Below are 19,693 nucleotides of genomic sequence, written 5' to 3'. Positions count from 1 at the left end.
AATGGGATTCCCTGGCCAATCTTAGCTCACTCTCAGCTTTGGCCTTTCTGATGATTGATCTACAGTGCCTAGTAACCTGTAGGTACTCTTCTTTAGAGGTCTGTCCTTCCCTCCATTTCCTGAACATTTTCCTTTTCTTTCTTAGTTCCTCTTATTGTTCTCCTTACTGTGATTACTTGCAGGATTCCAGTTAGTGTATGTTTATTTGGAATTTTTTGGGGGAGAAAGGAGATCGTTTTGTATAATTCTGGCTCTTGAAACTATGTCATGGAACTTGGAAGTTTTTTAAAATGTTGCTGCTATGGATAATTCAGGTACTGGAGGGAAAAGGGATCAGTGTTGGTGGCTCAGTTGCAAGCATTCACAAAAAGATTGAAATTCTTTCCTTCTTATGGGGATTGTAACGTGGGAAACTCGCTGTGGAGTCCACTAGTTTGTATTCATTCATTTATTTATTAAGAAAATATTTCGGTTCCTTTTCCAGTGACCTGCTTGAAGCAGCTTACAATTGAAAGAAATAAAACAACCATTGAAACAAAGTCACTATAACCAAGCCACCATCATTAAAATGGCCAGGACATAGTAGCATAAAACACCCATTGATGTAGATAAAAATGATCTGTTTGCCAGAAGCAGACAGTAAAAGGCTTATGAGATAAAACTGAGTTAAAAACCTAAGTAATAAGTAGTGTTTTAGCCTGGTGCCTGATGGAAAGCATTGTAGGTGCCAGGTGAGCCTCATGGGGGAGTATGTTACAAAGCTGAGGTAGCATCACTGAAAAAAAAAACCCAAACGGAACATTCCCAAGTTCCTCAGCCTTTCCCCAAGCCCTGAACCTTCCTCATTGCTCTTGTCCGCACCCTCTCAATTTTGTCCACATCTTTTTTGAAGTGAGGCCTCCAGAACTGCACACAGTATTCCAAGGGGAGTCTGACCAATGCAGTATACAGCGGCACTATGACATCTTGCAATTTTGATGCGATGCCTCTGTTGATACAACTCAAAACTACATTGGTCTTTTTTACTGCCTCATCACACGGCTCATATTTTGTTGACTGTCCACAAGTACCCCAGATCTTGTTCACACACACTGCTACCCAGAAGTGTATCTCCCATCCAGTATGCATGCTTCTCATTTTTGGCACCCAGATGTAGAACTCTGCACATCTCCTTATTGAGTTGCATCTTGTTCTCATGTTCCCAGCATGTTTAGATTTTGTTGAACTCTTATCTTCTGGAGTGTTTTCTGCTCCTCTTTTACCAGGGGTGAACTTCCAATCTAGAATCTGCATTTTGGGCCAACTGAAGTTTCTAAACAATTTTCAATGTCAGACCACATTGGTCAAAGGTGCTACATGCTACAGAAGAAACCTGAGTTTTCAGCTGTTTACAGGATCCAGCAGCAACCCAACCTATAAACCTACTCCTTCAGCAGGAGTTCCAGACTGCTTAACTTCCCATTTCTTGAGAAGCTTTATCAGTGACCAATAGTACCTCAGTCTTGTCTGAATTAAGCTTCAGTTTGCCTTCAGTTGGTCCTTACCACATTACCTTCTTCGGGCACCTCCTCAGGATTTCTATAGGCCCACCTGGCCTAAGCTGATGAGAAGAAATACGTAGATGTCTTGTGCATATTAGTTGCACTGAGTCTCTGCACAATCTCTCCAAGTGGCTTCATGTAGAACAGTGGTTTTCAGCCATGGCGTCCAGACCCCATTCGGGGTCATTTGGCCCCTTACATGGGGTTGCCAGGTTGCTGGCCACTGCAGTGGCGGTGGTGGCTGCCGGTGGAGGCAGGTTAAGGTGGGTGGTGGTGGCGGGCAGAGGCAGCCCAACTCCTCTCTTCTGCACAACTTTGGCCTGACCTGGCCATCGGATGATGAGTCAGCCAGTGCCACAGAGACTCTCCTCCAGAGGCCCTGTGCAGCCCAGGTGCTCGAAGCCCTGTAAAATCCCCAGCTGGCGCAGGTGAGCAAGCTGCACTGGGCAAGCCTCCCGCAGCCAGTGGTGCCCAGGCCCTGCGCACAGCAGCCCTATCCGCTGGGGCTCCTGGCTCCTACATCCTGGCTGTGCCTCTCCTTCGCTGCCTGTCCCCGCCTCTCCTCCTGGCTCCCTCGTTTCCTGCTGCTGGCAGAGGCCGAGGGAAAAAGTAGTGGTGAAGGTGGTGGATGGAGAGGAAAGTGCCCCGGAGACCAAGAGGCGGCCTGCGCCCCCAACTTGCCCCTGCAGGATGGTGGAGATGGGCGGAGGCGGAGCCATGGCACTGGCCATCTCCATGCTGTCTTGATTGTTGTGCTCTTGTGCACGTGTGCATGCCGCCCATGCACACGCCGCCTGTGCGCACGCCGCCTGTGCGCAGGCTGCCCATCTGTATGCCAGTCCCCTGCCATGCCGAAGTTGGGGTTGCAGTGGTAAAAAGTTGGAGAACCGCTGATGCAGAAGAAAAACTGATTTTCTGTACCCCACTTTTCACTGCCTGAAGGAGACTCAAAGCGGCTCACAATCACCACCCTTCCTCTCCTCACAACATACACCCTGTGAGGTTGGTGAGGCTGACAGAACTCTGAGAAAACTGTGACTGACCTAAGGTGATGCAACTGGCTGCATGTGGACCAGTGGGGAATCAAATTAGATTAACTATAACCACTCTTAATCACCACACCAATCTGTAGATGTTAAACAGCATGGGAGACAAAATAGATGCTAGAGGACTGTATATCATACACACCACAGGGTTGCACAGCAGCCCCCCCCCCCCATTACTGTCTTCTATAACTGGTCAGCCAAATAAGATGTTGAGTGCCCTCCCCTGCCAATTCAGTCATCCTCGTCAGAAGGGTACCAGAACTGATGGTATCCAAAGTTGCCAAAAGGCACTTTGCCCGCCACTCTACCACTGCCCTCACAGGCAGCCAACCTAAATTCAGGCCAGACGTGGCATGCCACTCTCCCGCCAGGGTGGGGGCGGGAGAAGGCCCATCCAGCTCTTCAAGGGTGTTTGGTGTCCTGGCAGGGACACCATAGGCCAAGGGAGGATCTGGGCCTTTGGCCATTATGCACAGGGCTGTCCCGGCAGGGCCACGGATGGTGAACCATGGTGCTTACTTACTGTGGGCCATCCGAGGTACTGGGTCAGGCCAGGTACTGGGTGGTGGCATCATGCACGATTGGAGATTAGTGCCACTGTACTGCTGCCGCCAGCGCAACCTTTCTGCCCCATGGATAATCAGTCGAAGAGAGTGAAGATTGAAATCCTGGGCAGGATTGTCCCATTGAATTTAGTGGGATTTCTGAGCAAATGTTCAAGTCTAAATTCTTCTGTTCCATTTGTATCTCTAATATGCAGTGACTTGCAGGGAACCTGTTGCAAAGCCAACAATTTAATTGTGCATTTCTTACTAGGGCAACTTCTTGTGGGGGTCCTGTTTGACTGAGCAGCTCAGCCTTTCCAAAGCTTACATTTGTTGCCTGCAACACTATTTAACTTACCATAACATTTGATAGTGTTTTTAGATTAAACTTCTGAGAATAAAGGTGGACTAACGAGTGGTGATATTTAAAAACTGGAGGAAATGCAGATCAGCTCAGATATTGATAGCCTGCTTCCAGAACAGTACACTCGACAAGTCTGGGCTTGGTGGCATTCTTGTCCCAAGCCTCTCAGTGGGAAAGGACAGAGAAGGGCGAGGAGATCCCAAGAACCCCAGCTCTTATTCCCTGCCTGCTAGTTGATATACCAGGTTTTCTCTACTGTTCAAATCTTGGCCTAAAAATGCAAAGGTAACATATCCTGTACACTGAGCCCCTGCTCCTGTAACCTTTCCTTGCTATGAACAATGGCTGTCTTGTGTATCAAAGTAACAGATGCTGTTTCTGGCAAGGGCTTCAGCTGCCAATGTAAACTGCTCTGGGGTGATTGAACTTGACCCAACCCAGAGCTTTGCTGGCAGTGCACCAAAAGTCTGGATTGGGGTGGAGGGATGAAGAGAAGGAATAGGACTTCATAATGTACAGATTTAGAAATGTAGCCTCCTAAAGTGATTCAGTCACTGGTAGAAATGCAGATCTGCCCAGGTACTAATGCAGTCTGGTCTCCGAAGGGCCACATGCCAGTTGTGGGTGGATGAGTGTAGATGGGGGAAAATGTACTTACTTGCAGGCCCTACCAACATGTTGCTGTAAAATTGTAACGGTAATAGATGTCAGTGTCTTATGTGGGCTGTGTGCCTGGGAAAGAGTTTTATGGCAATGGAGGTTTCCCCCCATAAAGACAAAATTGTGGTATGAACTATAGCAAATGTAATAAGAAATGATGTACAGAATTGTGAGAGGTCCCCTTTTGTTCACTCATTTATCATCACCTGGTCCCTAAATACGGGCCTTATGATATATCAAAAATGTAGTTTGATTTTAATTTTTATAAAGGGCTGGTGTAGCTAGAAAATTACTGGTTTAAATATCCCCTTTACCACAAAGATAGATTCAAGTGGATAGTCACGTTGGGCTGAAGTAGCACAACAAAAATAAAATTCAATAGCACCTTTAAGACCAACAAAGATTTATTCAAGGCGTGAGCTTTCGTGTGTAGGCACACCGTCTCAGACAAAATCTGAGGAAGTGTGCCTGTACATGAAAGCTCACACCTTGTTGGTCTTAAAGGTGCTATTGGACTCCCTTTACCACAAGTTAACTAGGTGGCTTTGGGTAAACATTTCTCTTACTTGCAGTCTCTAGCTGCAAAGTGAGCATACATATAACAGCCTCTCTCATAAGGCTGTTGTAAATGTTTTGGAAATGATGATGATGATAATGATGATGGTGATAATAATAGTGAAGTGCTTTGGAAACAGATTAGGATATGTTCCTTGTTGGCTCTGATGTATTTAATGAAGACTACATTTGCTTTTGACTTTAAAAATTGTCCTGTTAAGGGCATTGGCATTTCAGCCTTATTTACTGATGATCTACTGCATTTACTGTACAAGATCAGCTGGTGTTAAACAAAAGAAAGAAATTGCATATAAATACTCTTATGACAACTGGTTCATTAATGAGAAGTCTCCCTAGAACTTTATCAAGAGCCGGACAATGACGCGTATTCTAACTTGTGTGTTATATTATTATAAGATTATTATAAATTTCTTCTGTGAGTTCTTAAAACTCAAATAACCAAGACCATCTGACAGCTCTTAAAAAGTCACAAAACATAATAAAACTCAAGTTTATAGCTCACTCCCTACCTGATTGTCCCTCCCTGGTGGTATGCCACCGATAGATAGATGATAGATAGATAGATAGATAGATAGATAGATAGATAGATAGATAGATAGATAGATAGATAGATAGATACCTACCTGATTGCCTACCCCGGAAATATTTCCCCAATAAGAGATGGCCCTCAGACAGGAATGGCTTGCCCTGTTAGTTTAGCTCCAATCAGGAGGGAGCCCTCAGCCAGGAAGGGCTAATAAGGAGGTCAGATTTCCAATTCCAACTTCCTGCCACTTTCAGAAGTTTGCTGGGTGGAACAGGAGCCAGCTTCAGAGCATGCCCTGCTACCATTAAGTTGTCCTGGCTTCCTGGCCTTTTTCAACTCAGAGGACATGGGGGGGGGGGAAGCAAGCCATCTCCTGGTGTAGCCTCTGCCCACCTTTTGGCTGGGGGCTGTGGGAGGACCAGAAATCCTGCCCACCTTTTGGCTGGGGGCTGTGGGACCCAGGGCAGCCAGAAAAAGCCTCTGCCCTGGGAAATCATGTGAGGTTTGCAATTTGCAATCTGAAAAGGGAGGAATGCTTTGAGGGTAACCATCACAGACAATTGCAGTAGGGAACATAATGCTGATGTGGGTGGGACTGGGAAGATGTAGACTTTTCTTTTCCATATGGATACTACCTTGGTCTTTTCAAGACCATCACAATAAAGCAGATCTGAGACCAAGGTTATGGAAGATGGGGAAACTGTAAATGGGGCACAGAAGCACCATGAGACTATAGTGACATGTGGCTGGGGGGGGGGGAGACACTGTTTTCCAGTAGCAACTTCTCACTAGCAAGTTCCCAGTAGAAGAGTTGGCTTTTATACCCTGCTTTTCACTGCCCAAAGGAGTTTCAGAGTGGCTTATAATAGCCTTCCCTTCTTCTCCCCACCACAGACATCCTGTGAGGTAGGTGAGGCTGAGGGAGCCTGAGAGAAACTGCTTGGGGAAAACAGTTTCTGACAGGACTGTGACTAACCCAAGGTCCCCAGCATGTGGAGGAGCAGGGAATCAAATCCAGCTCACCACATTAGAAGCTGTTGTTCATAACCACTACACCAAGCGGAATAGGCTGCCTAAGGAGGGTGTGAGCTCCCCCTCACTGGCAGTCTTCAAGCAAAGGTTGGGTACACAATATTCTTGGATGCTTTAGGATGCTTTGGGCTGATCCTGCATTGAGCAGGGGGTTGGACTAGATGGCCTGTATGGGCCCCTTCCAACTCTATGATTCTATGATTCTATGATTCTACGATTCTATGATTCTATGATTCTATGATTCTATGAAAGAGAAGTAGCAAGAGCACAAGCAGAAGCTATTGCAGGAGGATGGTGATTTTTTTTACTTGCTCATTGATTGTTATGGGATTCTTTTCCTTTAAATTTGGACCTTCTGACCAATGACTTCTCAGAGTAATTTAAGGAGGGAGGCACTCAGGTGTACATAGATAAGTGATGGTGTGGTTAATAAAGGAGTGCAATTTGAGAAAGGAAATATATCTTTGTTTTCTGTGTTTTCTCTCTCTTGCCCTGTGTGTGTATAGAGGGGAGTGCTACATAGCCCCCTCCCCCCCCTTCCTTGTCCCAAGCAGTCTTTTCCTCGAGGGGAACTGATCTCTGCAGTCTGGAGAGGAACTTTATTTCTGGAGTTCTCCATATCCAACCTGGAGGCTGGCACCTCTGAACACTTACACTGGCACAGTGCCACAGAGACACCCCCCCCCATCAGCCCTTTCCTCTAGGGGAACTGATCTCTGCAATCTGGAGAGAAACTTTCATTTTGGGGATTCTCCAGGTCCCATCTGGGAGCTGGCATCCATGAACAGTGGCTGGGATATTAGTGTCTCGAGCTGGGCCCTAAATAACACTTTTGGAGTTTCTTGAAGCCTGAAGTTTCTCAATGGTGGAAAAGTTGAGAAAAGCTGACATAGAGGCAGTAATTGATAAACCCTCTGTAAGTACTTTGCCAACCTATGTTTTCATGTTTGATTGTAACATACAGCTGTTTTTGATTTATGTTGATATTGAACTGAAGAATGTACAGGCTGAAAGGTTTTCAATTCTTCAAGCAAATTTTGCTGTCAATGGAATATTTTCATTGAAGGAAGAAACTGTGACCAGTTTATGAATTATTTGATGTTTATTGTTATTAGCAATTACTGCCACCCAGCATTTCTCTTTGTTTCCCACCTGGAGCCTGCCATCCCTGTACCTCCATGGGATCCAAAGCCAGAGAGCTCCCCTCCCAAGTAGGCCTTTTCTCCAGGGGGACTTATCCCTGTTGCCTGGAAATGTCCTGCAATTCCAGAAAATCCCAACTGGAGATTGGCATCCAGCAACCTCTCTGGGGCACAGTGCCACCAAGTTCCACCCTCCCAAGGAAGCCCTTTCGTTGTTATTGTTGTTATTGTTGTTATTGCAGTCATTTTTCCTTGGGGAACTGATCTCTATAGTCAGCAGATGACCCTCAATTCCTGTAGATTTCCAGGTTGTACCTGGAGGTTGGTGACTCCTGCATCAGGAATGTTCCTTGAGGTTTGGAGGTCTCAATGGGCAGGAGCTTTTGCCATATAGCTAGCCCCCATGAAGGCCACAATGCAGGTGCACATCCTAGTGCCCATGGTTTCCCTGGGTACATGGGCTTTGCCTCTAGTCATGCTGTGAAAACAATAAGTCATGAAACACATCAAATCAAAATACCATATAAAACTTAAAAATTAAGACTGGAGATGAAGCCAATGCTGAATGAAGTTTAGCTGGCATTCTAGTTCTCCAACTTGCCCAGAGCCTTTCCAAACAAACCACACCCCAAAGTCTTTACTGTGCCCTAGCAGACATGGTGAAGGAGAAAGGGCCTTCCAAGAGAGGGAGTTTCAGGGCCTAGGGGCAATAGCTGAAATAGCTAATCATTGCTTTGAGGCCACCATGGACTTATCAGTTAATAGGCCACAAAGGTTTGTGTTTGTCCTTGCCTAGGCCACAGTTGGGTAGACAAGCTAGGCTGCTTCTGTGTTAGAGCAAAACTTGGAACCATCACCTCAAAAACATTCAAAATCACTAGTTGAAGCTGTTAATTTAAAAAAAAAACTTTCTATTTTCTGAAACTCTAGGAAATGGTAAAACCATGTCTTCATTGTCTTTGTGAATACAAAAACTATAGTTGTGGCTAAAATTTTGAAAACCTAATAGCGAGGGCCACGAAAAACGATAGACATAGTTGTTGTTGTTATGTGCGAAGTCGTGTCCGACCCATCGCGACCCCATGGACAATGATCCTCCAGGCCTTCCTGTCCTCTACCATTCCCCGGAGTCCATTTAAGTTTGCACCTACTGCTTCAGTGACTCCATCCAGCCACCTCATTCTCTGTCGTCCCCTTCTTCTTTTGCCCTCGATCGCTCCCAGCATTAGGCTCTTTTCCAGGGAGTCCTTCCTTCTCATGAGGTGGCCAAAGTATTTGAGTTTCATCTTCAGGATCTGGCCTTCTAAAGAGCAGTCAGGGTTGATCTCCTCTAGGACTGTCCGGTTTGTTCGCCTTGCAGTCCAAGGGACTCGCAAGAGTCTTCTCCAGCACCAGAGTTCAAAAGCCTCAATTCTTTGATGCTCGGCCTTCCTTATGGTCCAACTTTCGCAGCCATACATTGCAACTGGGAATACCATAGCCTTGACTAAACGCACTTTTGTTGGCAGGGTGATGTCTCTGCTTTTTAGGATGCTGTCTAGATTTGCCATAGCTTTCCTCCCCAGGAGCAAGCGTCTTTTAATTTCTTTGCTGCAGTCTCCATCTGCAGTGATCTTGGAGCCCAGGAAAATAAAATCTGTCACTATCTCCATTTCTTCCCCATCTATTTGCCAGGAATTGAGAGGGCCGGATGCCATGATCTTTGTTTTCTTGATGTTGAGTTTCAAGCCAACTTTTGCACTCTCCTCCTTCACCCGCATCAACAGACATAGACATAGTAGGCATGGAAAATCTCCAGATCACTGCTATAGTGGTTGGAGCCAATTGCAGGATATTTGGAGGTTCTGCCAGGTGGCCTCCTGTGAAGGAGGCAGCTTTTTCTGAATGCGTGCTCCAGATAAACACAAAGGTTATAACTCCTGGGCTTATTAAAAGTACCTTCCACTCCATTGATGGAGGAAAGCCAGGCATGGCTCTTTACTTTTGGGAAGAGGTACTTCCTCTTGAGAAGATTGAAACTGGTGCCACATTAACAGGCATCATGTCGGCAATCACTGCCTTTGTCCAAACCTGGCAAGCAGATTGCTGTTCTTGGCCTATAGAGCAAGAGATCATGAATGCCCTGGTACTTTCCTCTGCTTGCCTGGGCCTCATTTGCAGGGCTGTATATGTGTACTCCATATTAAACACTACCAACAACAAAAAAAATGTCATGCATAAACAAGCTGGATTCTGCAACTTCTATGGCATGTCAATTTAGTAAGTATGCATAATTTTTCATTTAGCACATCTTGGTCTCCAGTATTTATTTGTTTTGCATTATTGCTTGTAATGTTGAAGACAAAGGAGCTAAAGAGGGTTTTGAAGATCTGTTACCAAGCTTTGGAAATTTTACTTATTCAGTTACCTGATTTTGGAGACTCCAGCAGCCACACTACTTTACACACTTGAAAACATTTTCATTATTGAAATTCTGCCGACATTACTCAGAGGCTCCAGCAGTTAATGCCTCTATGCATGGCTCTAGACCTAGAAAGCAGAGAAGTCTCCATCCCAGGGCAGCAGGGGTGGGGTGGGGGGTAGGGGGTTGCGGGTGGGAAGGGGAATGCACAGAGGCTGTTGGGAAGTGTTTTTAGCAAGTCTTGCCTAGAAAGCTTGGAGGAGACAAGCAGAGAGAGCCTGTGGGTATTTGGGGCCCCCTTTTGTGCTCTTGCATGAGAGGCATCCCCATGAAATTCCACGAATGTGTTTACAGTTATGCATATGAAGGGTCCCTCCTCCTCTTCCAGACTGGAACATTTTAGAGAATGTAGTTTTAAATACACACAGCCTGCTTCCAGTGCTTTATGCAACTGCCTTAGTATTTGGCAAATTGAATACACTGCCAGAATCTTAAAGGTAAGCAAAAGGGATGCACCTGAGTTTGCTGTTTCTTGGACTAAATGACATTATAATATTAGAAGTTTCAGGCCTGCAGGAGACAGCTTAACAGAAACAGTATTTCCCCTAATGCTTCTCTCCTCTGCTTTCTTACACTAGCAGGGATATTTACTTGTATAACCTTAGCAAATAGTTTGCTTAAGTCTCCCTCTGCTTTTCCTCCGGATGAGAGTCTGTGGCTGGAGGGATAGATAGTTGGACTTAGGCCGGAGAGACTTTGGTTCAAATCCCCACCCAGCAATAAAGCCTGATCGTGTTGTCAGCAATAAAGCCTGACCGCGCAGCAAGAATTTGTGCTTGGTTTCTAGTTAAAATGTTACAAGCTTCAGTGTTCAACTATTGAAGATTATTCTAATTTAAATGATTTTGAAAAGTAAACAGAAATTATTGCATTCGTGCCCTCCATTGTTTTTGTGAATGGGAAGAACAATGAAGATGCCTTCAAGAAGGAGCAAGATTTGGGGAAAATATTGCAGCTGGAGCAGGGCTGCTAACCTCCCAGGTAGAACTGGAGGTCTGCAATGATCAATTCCCCAAGAGAAAATGACTTATCTATTTATTTCATATTTATATTTATATACCGTCGCTCTCAAATGTCTCGCAGCAGTTTACAAAAATTCATAAGAACAATAAAATCCCATAAAAACCAATTAAAACATAATTAAAACACAATAAATATATAACCCACTCCCCTCCCCCCGTCCAGCACAGGTCTATTACTCTATCTGGGAGCGCGGGACTTAGTTGGTTTCAGCTAGAGAGCCACAGCTGACAACACCGGGAGTCGCCCTGGCCTCAACCACATGCCTGTGGAAAGCTGACAAATCCCGCAGGGCCTGTAGCTCTTCTGGGAGATCATTCTACCAGATTGGGGCTAGGGCTGAAAAAGCCCTGGCCTTGGTTGAGACCAGGCGTATGTCCCGGGGGGCTGGGACCACCAGTAAATTCATACCCGAAGAGCGAAGAGCCCTGCGGGTGGCATAAACAGATAAGCAGTCCTGCAGATTCTGTGGCAGTCTACCTAGGATTGTCAGGCTGATCCTAAAGTGGGCAGGAGGGTTGGAGGGCAAGGATATCTGAGGGATCATATATCTCCTTATTGATTTGTGGGTATTAATAAGTTGGTGATGCCTGGCCCATGGGAAGTGCACCTGGCCTCGATCAGTGCCAGGGCCTTTTTGGTCCTGGCCTCCACCTGGAGGAATGAGCTCCTGGAAAAGCTGAAGGCCCCATCAGAACTGACATAGTTCTGCAGGACAGGCAAGATGGATCTCTTCCACCAGGTATTCAGTTGAGGCCAGGGCAAGGAAGATTGTGGGGTCCCTCCCTTAGAGAGACAACTAGACAGACATCTATATGTCTCCTCCAGCTTTTCCGAGGCATGGGGTCTGGCAGGAGGGAGTTTGTTGTGGGGCTGGGGGATTATGTTGCTGCCATGTTGGGTATTATTGTAATTTTATAAGTAATTTCTAATTGTTTTTTAGCATTTTTAACACTGTAAACCACCACGAGCTGGCTAGTCTGGGAGTAGTGGTAAACAAATCAAATAAATAAAAATATAAATAGATAAACAAATAAATATGGTGTATGTGGTGTGTTTGGGTGGTAATTGAGTACATCAAGGTATCACTTTGAGGCAAACCTCAGATGAAACAGCGTTTAGCTCTAGGAATGGTTGGAAATTCAGTGGTAAAACCATAGATTCCTAGAGCTATGTGCTGTCATATTCAGATTTTTCCCAAAAGATGTCGTCATGAAGGTGGCATTGCCAGGTGTGTGTGTGTTTTTAATTTAAATGCGACATAATCACTTGGAGTTGCAGCAAACCTAAAGGGAACTTGCAATGTGGCAAGTTTGGAGCGGCAACAGGCATACGAAGCACTCAGGGCTGGGGATGCTTGGCCGAAACGGGGTGCTTGGCACCCTCCCCAAACCTTGTTTTCCAAAGGTTCCACCCCCAAATCTCTAGGATTTTCCAGCTGGAGTTGGCAGCCTTGGGTTTCATTACATAGAAGGGTGATTTTTGCATAGTATGCACAGTTACTAAGGAAGTCTTAGTAATGCAGAATTTAAGTTGTAACGCAGAAGTTCTGTTTACGTTAGCAGCTTACACTTAGTACTTTGAAATCAGCTTCTTAATTTGACCTCTTGGTGCAGTATCAGTCATTATTGACTGACGAAGTAGACTAATTGCTCTCCTAGACAGAATTATACACTTCTAAATCCAGGGATATCAGTGGGTTTAAAAAGATTCAGGTGGGTTAGTCTGAAGTAGCAGAACAAAATTTGAGCCCAACGGTACCTTTAAGACCAACAAAGACTTATTCAAGGTGTGAGCTTTCGTGTGCAGACACACTTCCTCAGGCAATGAAACAGGGATCTTTTAATTTACTCTCTATTTATAGCTGTACTCACATGAACTCACATGCCATTGTCCGAGGAAGTGTGCCTGCACACGAAAGCTCACACCTTGAATAAGTCTTTGTTATTCTAAAAAGGTGCCACTGTATTAAGAAATGGGTTTAGATATAATTGCTTTAGGACTGTACTGCAGGACCCCTGGATTTGGGTTGAAATGGTTAGTGGCTGTCTTATGTCATGTCCTGTTCATTCATCCTCAGTTCTTTATCTGCAAAATGGGAACAGTAATGATTTACTAGCCAGGATTCTTGTGCTGATCATGACATACAAGGCCATTGTTAACATCCAGTTATAACAAATGTCCCTGCTTTATAATAAAATAATAATTTTACTGTCTTGTTGCATGGCGACAGTTCACAGCCGGGATCTGAACAAAAGGAAAGTAGGTTGGGAAAATTAGGCCAAGCAAGCGCATCCTTTTGTTTCATAACCTAGATTTCTGGCCCAGGGAAGGGGCAAGGAACAACCCCCCACTACACTTCTCCTGGTCCCATTCCAAATTCATATAACCGTAAAGTGATGCCGCCTCCTGAGGAGGGGAGCACAGCCTGTACATTTTCAACATTCTTGCTGGAGTTAACGACTTAGAAACATGACTCCCCAAAAGAGGGAGGGCTCAGCCAACTTGTGTGTGTGTGTAAAGTTTAGTCACGAAAGGAGGGTGGAAATAGGGGAAAAATGCAGAGCCTCAGGGTAGCCTCTGACAGTGCAGTGGGCTGGCAGGCAGCTCCCAAACAATGTGCTTAGTATTATCCCTGGGACTGGAGCTATCGGAGCGGGCTGGCGTATTCTGCCGTACCTGTGCAGCTTGGGCTATCTTTGGCTAGGTGCCAGCGTGCTGAGAGGATTGTTTCCCCCCTCCCTCTGCCTTCCCTCCTGCATGTAGTGTGTAGCTCCCCCCCCCCCCCCGCTTGCAGTAGTTGTTCAAAAAGCTTGGAAGTGGTTCCTTTTGTAATAACACCTTGTTTTTCTTCCCCCTCCTTTTTTTGGGAGGGGGATTTGCTCATCTGTTCTTTCTTGCCCGGCTTCCGTTTTCCTGGGTGAGGCCCCTTTTCTTCCTCAGTTCATAAATGTTTCAGTTAGGAACCAAAGGCTTCTTGTTTTTAATTCCTCCCCTCCATCTCACTCCTTTTCTGCTTCTGCACAGGTTGCAACCTCTCCTGTCACAAGAAATGTGAAGCCAAGGTAAGACCTGCTTGTTTCTGCTCTTCTTATTGTACAATAACATTGTGGTTTGTTCTACTCTCCCCTTCTGTCTGATGTGAATCTTCTCTGAAAGTCATTTGGATGATTGGGGGGGGGGGGCTTCTGTTGTTCTCCTTCTGACTCTCTGTAGTTTGTTTATTTAAAAAGCTGTGATCCTCGCTCAAGGTGAAATTTGCCAGGTTCTCACCAGGTCGGGAAGCTCTTGTTACACACCGTCCGGGAACACCCTCAGTCCTGAGCTGCTAGGAAGAAAAGCAATGAACCTACCTTGATATGTTTGGCTTTTTTTAAATTGCAGCAAGCCTTTTTAAACATTCCTTCCTGGGCCAGTACTATGGCAATTTGCCTAGTTTTCTCTTTCTTTCTTTCTTTCTTTCTTTCTTTCTTTCTTTCTTTCTTTCTTTCTTTCTTTCTTTCTTTCTTTCTTTCTTTCTTTCTTTCTTTCTTTCTTTCTCTCTCTCTCTCTCTCTCTCTCTCTCTCTCTCTCTCTCTCTCTCTCTCTCTCTCTCTCTCTCTCTCTCTCTCTCTCTCCCCCCCCCTCCCTCCCTGAAGGTTTGCAGAAGCCAGGAAGAAAGACCTTACCTCATCTATGGCTGTAAAATAAATGCAGCCTCTTACAAATTATTCTGTCCTTACGAACATTAGTAGGTCATGGCCTTTGAAGCAAATGGGGATGCTCAGGGCAGATGTGTTCAGCTATGGGAGAATCCTTTTGCTTCTTCTGTGCTTTAGCAAAATCCTTTTTGCTTGGCTCTTGATGTACAAAGAGTGCTCTACAGTGTCCTCTTGCAAGCCTTGTACTACTCATATTTAATACACAAGGTGTTGAGTCCAAATCATTGAGACTTGCTCAGAACACTCTAGTGAGGTCAAAGGTTAGGGTGTGCTATGAATTCAGATGCTTGCCTACCATATGACTCTTGGATGACAATCTTGTAAGCCTGGTAGGCCAATATCAGCAAGTATGTTGGTGATGTCTAGCAAGGAAAGAGATGAAGCTCTTGGTGCCTTTCCCAGCTTAGCCAGCTGTTGAAGCTACAGAATGGGGATGTGGTACCCATCAAATTGTATTTCAGTGCTACAAACATGACTCATTCCTGGCTATACCTGGTTCATGTTCTTCAATCCCAAGAGTACAAACTGTTCATTCTCAACATATTTCTTTCCCTTCAGTTGGTCTACCATGGGCAGCCATTTAACATACTTGGCTGAATGTTTTAAAAAAACTTTATTTTAATGAGATTCTGACATTTTAATGTATGGCTATTTAAACACTCAAATGCTGTAAGAAATATAAAAGTTATATATATATATATATATATATATATATATATATATATATATATATATATATATATATATATATATATATATATATATATATATATATATATATATAGATTCAAAATACATGGGGATGGGCTGGCTTCCAGCAGTAGAAGACATATTCTGCTGATACAAATTTTTGCATGGTTGATTAAGAGGTGGTAGTTCATAGATATTTTAATGCTATTTGCAGTTTTTCTGCTGCATTCATTTTGCAAAGGGATCTGATTTTTTTCACTGTAAATCTACTGTATTGTCGTGGCAAAGAATAATATAATATCCTCCCAAATATTATTTTACTTGCTACTGGGCTTTGCTACTCAGAGATGCCTTTGCTAAGCTTTGGATTTGATCACCTTTACCCACTCTTTATCTTTCACCTTCTTTTCCTGAGCTCGTTTTGTACTCTGTTCTGGGAGAGTCATCTCATTCTCATCCTCTGGGTATCCTCCATCCTACCTTTCACTCTAGAAGGGAATAAGGAGGCTATCACAACTTCTGTTACCTGGATGATGTATACTAATGATGCCGCTGGTTCCTGAATTTCTGGACAAAATAAAGGGCCCAGGAGGCCTTAGCATTGTAAGGTAGTTTTGGGAAGATCGCCGTAGGTATTCCTTTATTTCTACATTATAGTAAAGATGAAAGCAGAGGGAAGGAGAAAGTGCATTCAGTAAACAATGTTTGAACATAAGGATGGGAACAGATGTGACCAGAAAAACAGCAGTGACCAGAAAAATGGATGGTTGAATGCATATGTGAGGGGTATGCCAAGGCATAGGTGGCATGTGCAACGGGATGCTACTCAAGGCAAGATTAGCAGTGGTGTCCTAGACAGAGTTACCATATACCCTTCTAACCCCATTGACTTAAATAGACTTAGAGGGGTGTAACTTTGCTTAGGATTATGTTGTAGTTTTGGAATGTGATCTTAGCACATAGACAATCAATATCAGCACTGATGGGACTGTTTGTGGAATCAATATTGTGCAAAGCCAAATGAAGATAGGAGAAAGTAAGAAGTTTGAAATAAACAAGCCAGACATTTCCCTTGTGAGATTCTTCAACAGAGGGATCACTACGATTGATACCCTACAGGTATCCTGGAGGAAAACAACAAAGCTCTGCTCCTCCAGCATTTGTATCTTATCTTTCAGACAAACAAGCTAACCATATTCCTAATGAGCTCTAGCACACTTACTGCAGCTACAGGTGCTCTCCCGCTTGTTTAAGGTAGCTTTCTGCACGGGAAGGTACAACAGTCAATCTTTCCACAGAAATGGATGAAGGAATCTCTCTAGTTCCATGGACACTCCAGTGTATGACAGACCTCTTGACTGGGCCATTAATAGCTACCATGGGTAATAGGCATATTTTTAGTGCTAAAATTAGTATCTTATTTAAAAATGGACTGGTCTTATCTGTTAATGTTGTCGGTGCTCATCACATGTGTTATAACTCTTCACATCCTAGCTGCTGTACTGTTGTTTTTTAATTTTTAAAAAGTATGTTGTACAGATCCTAGATAATTGTTGGAGGCCAACAGGGACAGCTCAGTCATCTACATTGCTTTTAATGGATATGTAAACTCCAACAAAATAAGCTCTGCCAGAAAATGTTTTTATGTCTGACTGTGCAAGTTGTCATGTAATCTGTTCTAAACAATTGTCATAAAGTATGAGATCCTATGCAAAATTGCTGCAGTCTTAACCCCTTGATTTCAGTGGTTTTCTAGAAGACTATCTCTGCATAGAATTGTTCTATAAATGTATGGATTGTACAAGATAAAGTGTGGACAGCACACTCTGTGGGAAGCAAGGGTTAGCATGTTAGGGCACAAATGTTCTTGTCTCAGTGACAAGTAATTTATTTTGGCCTTTACAAGTTACACATATTGTATAAGTTACATGCATTCGCATGTGAAAGGGGTATTCTATGAATGAATGGCAGAGTCCTGGGACTAGTCCATGTTTTAAGCCATCCTCACTCAAAACATATATAAGACACTAGAATGTACAGAAACATCATGCAGTTTTAAACCCCAGCGAAGCAGCTGTTATAACATTATATTAGAGCATTATATTTAAACTGTAATTGCAAGCCAGTAGGTTAGGTTAGGCTATTACCTCTCACAAATATACATTTATATTTTCCCTTCATCATACTGCTGTCGGGTCAGGTTTATAGGTCCCACCTATTACAACAAAAAGCCAGAGAAGTACTGAAAGCAAATATAGACCCTCTTACAAATGAAGACCAAATGAAATACAACAGCATTTAACTGACTCTGGTCATGTGACAATTGTCACACCACAGGTATTCTAAGGGATACTACCTGAAGTTCAAACACACAAAAAATGACCTTGGCTGCTAAAGCACATGCTCTTGAGAGGCCACACGACTGACTTCAGTACCTAACTGTACCATAAACCTGCAGTGACCTTGGACATATCCTTATACCTTTTGAAGGGCCTTCATTATGCTTGTAATATTTTATCTTGCTAAGCACAGCCAGACTTTCTAACCTTTCCTCACACATTTTAACATTGTTCCCACAATTAACAGCTCCTTCATCTGTTCCTGTTTATAAGTTTACTTCTTCAGCCTGCCTTCTTTACTCACAATCTGCTGAGTAGTTACACTTTAGAGTTAATTGGCACTATTGAAAAACAGACAAAAGAATCCAAATCCTTAGAAATGGGGCAGGGACTGAAGAACAAAAAAAAATTGAGTATGATTTGAGAAGAAAATGTATCATTAGATATTACCTGTTCATGGCCTCCAGTATGGTGCACTGGGCAGAATGCTGGATTTGGATTGAAGAGACAGAGGTATTTATTTATTTATTTATTTATTTATTTATTTATTTATTTATTTATTTATTTATTTATTTATTTATTTATTTATTTATTTATTAAACTTTTATACCGCCGTTCCCTTAGGCTCACGGCGGTTTACAAGATAAAAATTGCAATAAAACCCATAGTTAAAGCCATTAAAACCAATCCACACTACCAATGTTATCAGCGTTAGGTAACAGACGAGCACTAAATAACCCCACTAACCCCCCCCCCCCCAAACCGCCCCACATTAGCCGAGGGACATCAGGTTGTATAAATCTCACCAGATAGCCTTGGGCAAGTCACTGTACCTCAGTCTGACTTACCTCACAGAGTTCTTGTACAACAGATAATTCTTTGTGTGATTACCTGAGCTTGTTAGATGAAGGGGCAGGGAACTAATGCATATGAAGAAATACAATATCCGCTCACAAACCCCCACATTTTCCATCAAGCCTTTAGCTATATCTCCTTACTCTCCATCTTCACACAAGTTCAAACATCTCCTCACCCTGCTCCCAATTTTCATAGTACTAGCCATTTAAATCAGTGGATTTACAAGGGTGCTTAGGATGACATCAGCAGGTTCTTAACACCTCTGGACAAAGTCTTTTTATTTTTGTTATGTTGGTAATATTTAATCTACTAGCATGGTATCCTCTCCTCACAGGGGGTGGGGTGGGGTGGGGTGGGGAAAGGTGATTTTTGAGCTAAAGTCATGATGCATCTCCATGTTATTTACAGTGGCAGCTCCGTGCAACAACCATTATGTGTGAGAGTTTTTCAGATACGGAATGGATCCTGATCACATGAACAGTTTCCATGTCAGTACAGTACATTTCTGGCAGTGGCTAATGATGCTGTGGAAACTTTCCACACATTTTGGGGTGATTCACATAAGGGACCACTCATGTTTACATTCCTAATCATACAGATTACACTCCCAATCTGTCTACTCTGCAGATTTCATTTTGTGCTGTTTGGGTTTTGAACTGAAGATCCAAGGACTGAACTAGACTTCTTTTCCCCCTAGTATCGCTCTCAAATCTTAACCTTCTACTTCAAGAAAAGTAAATCCCTGTGCCAGCCTGGCTCTTAAAGGGAACTGTTTGTGAAGCACTTTCTGTCCTCAGTTCCAGCCCTTTCAATGGCTTCACATCATCTTGTGCTTCACAAATATCCATGAGGCCTTCATTGATACCAATATTATATATCCATCTGGCCATCTCTGAGTTCTAGTGTATCTCCCTTGCATCTCCTGTTCCTTCTTGCCTCAATTTAATGAACACTTCTTTCTCTTTGGGTCTATACAGCTTTGGTTATATGAGTTGGGTTTCCTCAAGATGCAAGAATAAATTTAATGGGATAAATTTAAGGGGAACAAGAGCAAACATGATTTTTCTTCTAAAGTGTATGCTCAAACTTTGCCATGATGTTACACGGGATGTGGAGAGTGCTGGTCTACTCTCTGTTCTGCTACCTTCCAGGGAAAGCAGAATGTTCAAGCTGTGATGAAAAGTGGCTTGAG

General features: G+C 43.6%; 1 protein-coding gene across 15 annotated transcripts in view; it reads left to right on the top strand.

The window, feature by feature from the left end:
* TNS1 (tensin 1) overlaps positions 1-19,693 on the top strand; it is a 388,444-nt gene that overhangs the window by 128,211 nt on the left and 240,540 nt on the right. For 12 of the 15 annotated variants that reach the window (XM_077320625.1, XM_077320620.1, XM_077320624.1 and 9 more), the window contains exon 3: positions 13,941-13,978. In XM_077320625.1, the coding sequence (XP_077176740.1) occupies positions 13,941-13,978 (38 nt within the window). Of the gene's footprint in view, positions 1-13,566; positions 13,621-13,690; positions 13,834-13,940; positions 13,979-19,693 lie in introns of those variants that run through there. The other 3 variants (XM_077320637.1, XM_077320636.1, XM_077320639.1) reach the window with 3 other exon arrangements.

This window comes from Paroedura picta, chromosome 2 (genome assembly GCF_049243985.1).
Source record: "Paroedura picta isolate Pp20150507F chromosome 2, Ppicta_v3.0, whole genome shotgun sequence".
Taxonomy (NCBI): domain Eukaryota; kingdom Metazoa; phylum Chordata; class Lepidosauria; order Squamata; family Gekkonidae; genus Paroedura; species Paroedura picta.
This window is presented reverse-complemented; position numbering and strand designations above follow the sequence as displayed.